The sequence below is a fragment of the Oncorhynchus kisutch genome, linkage group LG22 (genome assembly GCF_002021735.2).
Source record: "Oncorhynchus kisutch isolate 150728-3 linkage group LG22, Okis_V2, whole genome shotgun sequence".
Classification (NCBI taxonomy): Eukaryota; Metazoa; Chordata; class Actinopteri; order Salmoniformes; family Salmonidae; genus Oncorhynchus; species Oncorhynchus kisutch.
Window position 1 is genome coordinate 44,207,606 of NC_034195.2, and position 10,035 is coordinate 44,217,640.

General features: G+C 43.9%; 1 protein-coding gene across 1 annotated transcript in view; it reads right to left on the bottom strand.

The window, feature by feature from the left end:
• LOC109867557 (BTB/POZ domain-containing protein kctd15-like) overlaps window positions 1-7,793 on the bottom strand; it is a 13,072-nt gene extending 5,279 nt beyond the window's left edge. The window contains exons 1-4 of the mRNA XM_020456775.2: window positions 7,168-7,793; window positions 5,422-5,597; window positions 3,584-3,728; window positions 59-361 (exon numbers count right to left, since the gene is read on the bottom strand). Coding sequence (XP_020312364.1) covers window positions 59-361; window positions 3,584-3,728; window positions 5,422-5,597; window positions 7,168-7,194 — 651 coding nt within the window. The 5' untranslated portion in view covers window positions 7,195-7,793. The remainder of the gene's footprint in view (window positions 1-58; window positions 362-3,583; window positions 3,729-5,421; window positions 5,598-7,167) is intronic.
• Between the last annotated feature and the right edge of the window lie 2,242 nt (window positions 7,794-10,035).

The window sequence follows — 10,035 nt, forward strand, 5'->3', positions numbered from 1 at the left end:
TCACCTGGAAGGAACCACATAACAGCGCTGACCTATGGAACTACATTACCGTCCATACCTGAACTGAGTTGAGCCTGCAGTAGCCGTTGAGCGGAAAACGGATAACATGTGTGGGGTCCTGGTTCCAGCCGGCGTTCACCGAGTTACACATGACGTCTCCGGTCTCGGGGAAGATCTCCTCAATGAGCACCTTCTCCCCGCTGAGGGCAATTCTCTCACCCAGGTCAGGGGTCACTCGGACCACCAGGCACTCGCAGGGCCGGCTCTTCTGGCCCTCCCGCTCTGTCAGCCAGCGCTCCAGCTCGCGGACCATGGGTGTCAGCTGGTAGTAGCGAGCCTCCTCGTATAGCTGGGGGAAGTCCTGCCATAGTAGAAACAAACACATAATGTTGAAGCAAGGATACATACTGTACACACAACACACACGTGCACACAAACGCAAGAAAGCATAGATGCACCGACAAACACACACACTAATATTCATAAACAAACTGGTATGGGCACAGCCTGGATGTCTGCTAGATGTGGTTATTTGTCAGCCAACTGCTTTGTCATAGTCCGGATAGATAAACGTGTTTAACTTGATAAGAACAAAGGATTTAACTAATAGACTGCCTGGAATCAAAGCTAATTTAACGATAATACACACACAGGGTTTGAATTTCAGGATACCCAGAGGTGTTGGGCACTATTGTAATATATAGTGCATTCAAAGTATTAAACATATCAGTAACACTTTACTTGAAGAGAACCTAAAGACGGCAAAACACAATTTCAACTCACACAGACGGCATCCCCAGCCGCGTCCTCAGAGCATGCGCAGACCTGCTGGCTGGTGTGTTTACGGACATATTCAATCCATCCTTATCCCAGTCTGCTGTTCCCACATGCTTCAAGAAAGCCACCATTGTTCCTGTTCCCAAGAAAGCTAAATGACTACCGCCCCGTAGCACTCACTTCCATCATCATGAAGTGCTTTGAGAGACTAGTCAATCACCTCCACCCTACCTGATACCCCAGACCCACTCCAATTTGCCCAATCGGTCCACAGACGACGCAATCGCAATCACACTGCACACTGCCCTAACCCATCTGGACAAGAGGAATACCTATGTAAGAATGCTGTTCATCGATTACAGCTCAGCATTTAACACCATAGTACCCTCCAAACTCGTCATTAAGCTCAAGACCCTGGTTCTAGACCCGCCCTGTGCAACTGGACCCTGGACTTCCTGACGGGCCGCCCCCAGGCGGTGAGGGTAGGTAACAACATCCCCAACCTGCTGATCCTCAACACTGGGGCCCCACAAGGGTGCGTTCTCAGCCCTCTCCTGTACTCCCTGTTCACCCACGACTGCGTGGCCATGCACGCCTCCAACTCAATCATCAAGTTGGCAGACGACACTACAGTGGTAGGCTTGATTACCAACAACGACGAGACGGCCTACAGGGAGGAGGTGAGGGCCATCGGAGTGTGGTGTCAGGAAAATAACCTCACACTCAATGTCAACAAAACAAAGGAGATGATCGTGGACTTCAGGAAACAGCAGAGGGAGCAGCCCCCTATCCACATCGACGGGACAGTGGTGGAGCGGGTGGAAAGTTTTAAGTTCCTCGGCGTACACATCACAGACAAACTGAAATGGTCCACCCACACAGACAGCATGGTGAAGGCGGCGCAGCAACGCCTCTTCAACCTCAGGAGGCTTTAGAAATTCGGCTTGTCACCAAAAACACTCACAAACTCCACCCACAACCGTAAGGCTCTCCAGAGGGTAGTGAGGTCTGCACAACGCATCACCGGGGCAAACTACCTGCCCTAAAGGACACCTACACCACCCGATGTCACAGGAAGGCCAAAAAGATCATCAAGGACAACAACCACCCGAGCCACTGCCTGTTCACCCCACTATCATCCAGAAGGCGAGGTCAGTACAGGTGCATCAAAGAAGGGACCGAGTGACTTAAAAACAGCTTCTATCTCAAGGCCATCAAACTGTTAAACAGCCACCACTAACATTGAGTGGCTGCTGCCAACATACTGACTCAACTCTAGCCACTTTAAACAATGCCACTTTATATAATGTTTACATACCATACATTACTCATCTCATATGTGTATACTGTACTCTATACCATCTACTGCATCTTACCTATGCCGTTCGGCCATCACTCATTCATATATTTTTATGTACATATTCTTATTCATTCCTTTACACTTGTGTGTATAAGGTAGTTTTTGTGAAATTGTTAGGTAAGATTACTTGTTAGATATTACTGCATGGTCGGAACTAGAAGCACCAGCATTTCGCTACACTCGCATTAACATCTGCTAACCATGTGTATGTGACAAATAAAATTTGATTTGATTTAAAGTACAAATATATTTCCTTCTGTTGAATGTATGTGATGGATTCATTTATACCAAATGTTTATCTCCACACAGAAAACATATCTGTACATCTCACCCCCCCTGTCTTTTCCCCTTGCATGCTCAATATTATGATACTATTGCAGCACACACGCACGGCAAGTGGTACCGATGCACCAAGTCTGGAACCAACAGGACCCTGAACAGCTTCTACCCCCGCCAGCCATAAGACTGCTAAAAGTTAGTTAAATTGTTAACCAATAGCTACCCGGACTATCTGCATTGACCCTTTTTGCACTAATCTCTTTTGACTCATCACATTTGATTTGACACACACACACACAAACACACACACACAGCAGACACTTCTGTTCATAACTACTGCGTGAGAGATAAAGAGAGAGCTGCTTATTTTTCCCTCTACATTTGCTCCAAACTGCTTCTGACATCAGCCATACACAGAGCTGCTACCCCCTCAGGCTCCTCTCTGTATCAAAGCCTGCCTCCTTAGCTCCCCTCCGTTCGTAGGCTTGAAGCGAGGGATAGATGTGTTTTATAAAAGAAGGCTCTATCTGCAGGGCACTTTAGTCATCCTGGGCAAAGCACAGAATAACACAGCTACACTAACTACAGAGAGAGAGAGATGAGTGAGATGCCAGATACACAACCACACACACATATGTAAGCACTCTTGCGCGCGCACACACACACACACACACACACACACATCAATTTAGCAAAATACACAGTGTCCCTGCTTCCAGCCATGCAGAATCGACCCCTGTAGGAGCCCAGGGCGAAATGGAGACCTGATTAAAGTGTCAGAAAGCTACAGAGTTTACACACACTGAGAGCTTATAGAGGTACACAGTGATAGAATGAAGATAAAGATGTGTTTCTGGGCACAGCAGGATAATTGTATGACTTTACAGTCATGTTTGCATTTGCCTGACCATCCTGAAATCTCTGTGAGGGATACTATGATTGTAATTGTTTGTATATGTGGAAATGAGGTGCCTCTGGTTCAGAGACTGTGTTAGCCCGCTGAACAACAGCCTAGTCATTAGCTCAAAGAAATAACAAGTCTTCATGGCTATTGCAAGTTACCTTATTACGCGAGCATAGTTCAACCAAACCACCTTTGTTAGTCATACAGTACATAATGTCATGTATTTGAGCTGGAAGAGAGCTGTCCTGTAGTGTGTACTGTACCTTGAAGTCCTCTGGGAGCAGTAGTTTGCAGGTCCTGAGGAAGCTGAGAATGTATCTGAATATGTCTCCATCCCTGTCGATGAAGTAGTGCTGCTTCAAACTGTCCAGTACAATCGGCTCTGTTCCATTAAACAGACGACTGATTCTGGAGAACAGAAAAAGTCAATGGTTGAGAGCTCTAAATTCATACTTTGAATCAAGTAGTACTTGAAGTATGTTTAGAGAACTGTAAAACTTGTTTCTAGTGTTTGATCATTACTTACACTGTAGGCAGGAAGTGGTCTACAACTGCATGTTGTTTATTCTAGTATAGAAAATACTAAGGGTTTACTACACCTTCTGAATCACATGCTCATAATAGGTTATTTACATTCCTCTCCCACTCCCTCTCCCTCTCCCTCTCTCTCTCCCACTCCCTCTCCCTCTCCCTCTCCCTCTCCCTCTCTCTCTCTCTCTCCCACTCCCTCTCCCTCTCCCTCTCCCTCTCCCTCTCCCTCTCCCTCTCTCTCTCCCTCTCTCTCTCTCTCTCTCTCCCACTCCCTCTCCCTCTCCCTCTCCCTCTCTCCCTCTCCCTCTCCCTCTCTCTCTCCCTCTCTCTCTCCCTCTCCCTCTCCCTCTCCCTCTCTCTCTCTCTCTCTCCCTCTCCCTCTCCCTCTCCCTCTCCCTCTCCCTCTCTCTCTCTCTCCCACTCCCTCTCCCTCTCCCTCTCCCTCTCTCTCTCTCTCTCCCTCTCTCTCTCCCTCTCTCTCTCCCTCTCCCTCTCCCTCTCCCTCTCCCTCTCCCTCTCTCTCTCCCACTCCCTCTCCCTCTCCCACTCCCTCTCCCTCTCCCTCTCCCACTCCCTCTCTCTCTCCCACTCCCTCTCCCACTCCCTCTCCCTCTCCCTCTCCCTCTCTCTCTCCCACTCCCTCTCCCTCTCCCTCTCTCTCTCCCACTCCCTCTCCCTCTCCCTCTCCCTCTCCCTCTCCCTCTCCCACTCCCTCTCCCTCTCCCTCTCTCTCTCTCTCTCCCACTCCCTCTCCCACTCCCTCTCCCTCTCTCTCTCTCTCTCCCACTCCCTCTCCCTCTCCCTCTCTCTCTCCCTCTCCCACTCCAGAAATCCATGCCAACTGATTTCTATAAGCCCAGTTACTCATCTTTCTACTTTTCTCCTCTCTGCCTGAGGTGGTCCTCTACTGTTCCAGCAGGAGTGTCACCTCACAGCTCCAGGCTGCTCAGCCTTCTCTCTCTCTGCCTTCTCCACTCTTTCTTTGTCCTCCAAAAAGCAATTAAAATCTACCCTTTCTTTTCTCTCCAGCCTTTTCTCTCTCTTTTTTTGCTAGATCTCTCAAAAATTATCATGGATACCAAAGTTATTGTTTCAACATGATGTTGTGTGGATTTCTATAAGTATTCTAGTAATGTATCAGTCATAATGCAGTGTCAGTATGAAGCTGTCTATGAACTTGTTGTATCGTTCAATAATATGTTATTTCTCATGAAAAAATATGGTGTCATATGCATCCCGTATTTGTATTTGTATTTATTATGGATCCCCATTAGCCAGCTACTCTTCCTGGGGTCCAGCAAAATTAAGGCAGTTTAATTGCCTTACCTAGACTCTGGGTATTGAGTGAGAGCCTGGCGGTGCCAGATGCATCCTGTAATGGCCTTACCTAGACTCTGGGTATTTAGTGAGAGCCTGGCGGTGTCAGATGTATCCTTTAATGGCCTTACCAAGACTCTGGGTTTTTAGTGAGAGCCTGGCGGTGCCAGATGCATCCTGTAATGGCCTTACCTAGACTCTGGGTATTTAGTGAGAGCCTGGCGGTGCCAGATGCATCCTGTAATGGCCTTACCTAGACTCTGGGTATTTAGTGAGAGTCCCCAGGCTGCTGGTGTACATGTGTCCTCCCACATCAATGTGGACTGGGGCATTGGCTTTAGTCAGCTGGGCCGGTGATGGGATGCCCTGGGCATTCATTGGAGAAACTGGAGAACGACTCATAGACATCCTGGACATACACCTTCCCTCCTATAGCAACACATGGAAACAGATAGTCTTTGTATTAGAAGTGTGTACTGTATCTGCCCTGAGAGTAGTAAAGTGAAAAATAGTGAGATGTCTAATTTTCATTAAAGGCCCAGTGCAGTCAAAAACGTGAATTGACTGTGTTTTATATATACATTTCCACCTTATGAGGTTGAAATAATACTGTTCAATTGTGAAAATGATGCTAATGCCCTTTTAGTGTAAGAGCTGCTTGAAAATACTGCTTAAAATTCCAGCCTGTTTTAGTGGGATGGAGTTTTGTCCAGGCTGGTGACAACACCATGGAGTAAATTAGTTAATAGACCAATAAGAAAGACCGTTCCAAACCTCTCTGCCAATAACAGCTAGTTTTCAGTTTTCCCCTCCCCACTCCCAGACAGTACTTGTAAAATTCTTGCTTGAGAAATTGCTCTTTGCTAAGAAGCTATTTTTGTTTCTATCTTTACCATTTTAATTTAAAACAATCGCAGTAAGGTACTTAATTGCTACCTAGAAATGCTTTGATATTGAGATAAAAACGGCTGCATTAGACCTTTAAAGTTAGGCGACTGATGAAGTAATGACAAGAAGTAGTAGCAAATGAGGTGCAAGACTGTACAGTAGTTTAGACTATAGTAGGGCTAGCAGCCAATCAAACTGTTTCAGAGATACAATAAGCATGAATGTTCCCCAATTAACATGAATACAATATTCATGGGCTGCAGACAGTAGTTGAAGTTTCCCACATTGAGGGAACAGAGGACATTCATGACCCCAGGGCACTGGGCAAAGTGCAGCTTCTGGACAAATTGAAACAACCATCCCCCCACCAAGTCTCTCCATTGTACAGAGGTTCTTTGAACCATAAAGGTGAACAGGAGGTGAACTTCATTCAGTGTTTTGCCAGGGGCAAGATGCCTGGGGCTGCTGAGCAGAACATACTGAGTCCTCATTTCCAGGGTGTTATCTCCTCTGCTTAGCCAGAAACCAGTATTATAAGAAATCGATTTTAAAATAAAAACATTTCATGTTATAAAACCAAAAGGAAACTACATACATTTCACCCATATTTTCCCCATATTCTGAGATGTAATATTCCTTACTGTATCCATTTTATTTCACACATGAATTCAATCAAGAACACATGTATTGAATAGAAAGAGAAACGAATAGCCTATAATAACGTTTTAAAAGCAAGTTTGGACTTGATATACTCTAGCCTATTCCCCCAAACGCTCTCTCTTCTGACAGCACGGCAATAAACTGGGAATAACAATTTTAGGATGTAATTGGGGATTCTATCAGTCACTGAAGTTTGCGTTCTCCTGCGTTTCGGTAAAATATAACAAATATGTCACAATCCACTGGTATCCAAATAGGGCTACCGCCGGTTCACTTTTCTTGGTGTAATGGAGTCCAAACGTTTAAAAACGTTGTGGTTTAATCACGGAAAATATTCACCAACGCAATGATTTTATAGAGTAGCTGTGTCTTTAAGATTCTACTGTAGTGTCAGACAGACTACATGTTCTCCACCAAATAAAACTACAAATGAAACATATTGCGTCCTTACCTGGGAGGACACGGATACAGAAGACATAGGAATCTCTTCTCCCTTCCGATTTTATCTCTGTTTATGTCAGTTGTGTCGTCGTTTGCTTTATATCTGTCTTTGTCCGAGCCTTGCTTTTTCTGATATGATGAATCCGTCGAGTTTCATGAGAAGAAAGCCAGTCCGTCTCTAAATAAAAGGAGGGCTAGTAGAATTCTTGCCCTGGGCTATTCAAACGCCCGAAGGGCAAGGATTAGTTTACAATAGAGCAGCTTTTTATCTCTCGCCTCAACTCGTTTCAAGATGAAAATGAGATCCCCCGTTTCTTATTTCACAAGTCTATTTGATTTTAAGATTTTACCAAATATATCGTGGTTTATTTCCAACGGTCTGGTCTGCTGCACGGGTAACGGTGTTCGGTTCAATCTTGCTCCGTATCAGATTAGTGTCATAATTCACTCAACGGATTTACCAGTGTTAATAACTGGCAGTGTGTATTAAAAAAAACATAAATGTAACTTGTTGATACAATGTCTACTAAAGGAGGCTACGGTCAATATCAATTAAACTATAAAATGATAGGTTCCGCTCAGAACTGTCGCGCAGATCTTCTCTGTCCTGTAGTATTCTCTTCTCTGGCCCCAATCAGAGGTGTCATGCCCATAGGGGGTAATGGGGCACGTGCCCCCTCAGATTTGTACTGTTAAAAAAATATATATATATATACACACACACACACACACATACATATGAAAACACATATATACATATACACATATATATACACACACAAATAAATATATAAGATGTGTTTGTTTCTCTGTAATACTACTAGTCACCTATCAATTTTAGGAAGTTGGCTTTAGCCCACATAGGTTCCCAACTTAATTACTATTTACCAAGAAGCCATTTCAGGCTCTCAATCAAATTAGAGTAACTAGCTTGTCTAACTATCTTAGCTGACATGCCTGCTGACATGGTAGACTTTAGAAAAGCAAGCAATAACTAAATGTACTGAATAAGATTTCTTTCAATCAGATTTGCTCAGAGAAGCATATTTATTTTCTTCTTAAAAAGAACCACCAGTGAGGAGGATTCACAGTTCAATAGGTATGCTTAGATAGGCAGAAAAAATGTATTTTTTTAAACTTAGAATTAACCACACTCATTATGGCTCTAGATTGCAGGAAAAGCTGTTTCAGGTGTTTGAAAAATGAACCACCACCCGGTCATTCTCACGTACTTTGTGCCCCATTCGATTTTTTGAGTGCATGACGCCCCTGTCCCCAATAGCTAATATTCTAACATCAAACATCCCCCTGGCATTGAAGCCAAATTACATCTATCGTCATGCATTATGCCATTGCAAAAGGCCCCCTTTCAGGTGCCTCCGGTCAAATGCACTATTTCAATTATTGTGCACTGTTAGATGGAGATGTTTGCCCCCAGCACTTGCAGGCAGATCCGTTTTACTCCTCAAACACAAGCTCAGTTTGGTACGCTATTGGTAACAAAATATAGGCCAATTTCAAATCTGTTGTAATCCATCAAAATTGGTCACAGCATGATCGATCCATATGGTCACCACTTTGTGTTCCATTGCACACAACATTGCACAGAGAAATTCCAAATGTTTGATTATTTGTGTACTTGTTTGACATTTCACTGCATTGCTATGAGCTAATGACATAAGCGTTTCGCTGCACCCACTATAACATCTGCTAAACTGTGTACACAACCAATAAACTGATTTGATTTTGATTTGAACAGCTGTGATGTCCCTTTTTGCATGCTTAGAATATTAATACAATTGAGAACAAATATCTAAACGAATGGGAAATTGCTAAACAGTACCAGTAAAAAGTTTGGACACCCCTACTCATTCCAGGGTTTTTCTATTATTTTCAACATTGTAGAATAATAGTGAAGACATCTGAACTATGAAATAATACATATGGAATCATGTAGTAACCAAAAAGGGTAGTCACCCTTTGCATTGATGACAGCTTTTCACACTCTTGGCAATTTCTCAACCAGCTTCATGAGGTAGTCACCTGGAATGCATTTCAATTAACGGGTGCCTTGCTAAAAGTTCATTTGTGTAATTTCTTTCTTTCTTAATGTGTTTAAGCCAATCAGTTCTGTTGTGACAATATAGGGGTGGTATACAGAAGATAGCCCTAAGTCCATATTATGGCAAGAACAGCTCAAATAAGCAAAGATAAACAACAGTCCATTACTTTAAGACATGAAGGTCCCTCAATCTGGAAAATTTCCAGAACTTTGAAAGTTTCTTCAAGTGCAGTTACAAAAACCATCAAGCACTATGAAGAAACTGGCTTTATGAGGACCTCCACAGGAAAGGATGACCCTAAGTTCATTAGAGTTACCAGCCTCAGAAATTGCAGCCCAAATAAATGCTTCACAGAGTTCAAGTAACAGACACATCTCAACATCCACTGTTCAGAGGAGACTGCGTGAATCAGCCCTTCATGGTCGAATTGCTGCAAAGAAACCACGACTAAAAGACACCAATAATTAGAAGAATACTTGCTTGGGCCAAGAAACACAGAAACAGTCCAAATGTTTTTGGTTCCAACCGCCGTGTCTTTGTGAGACGCAGAGCAAGTGAACAGATGATCTCCGCATGTGTGGTTCCCACCGTAAAGCATGGATGAGGAGGTGTGATGGTGCTTTGCTGGTGACACTGTCAGTGATTTATTTAGAATTCAAGGCACACTTAACCAGCATGTCTACCACAGCATTCTGCAGTGATACGTCATCCCATCTGGTTTGCGCTTAGTGTGGCTATAATTTGTTTTTCAAAAGGACAATAACCCAACACACTTTCAGGCTGTGTAAGGGGCTATTTGATCAAGAAGAAAAGTG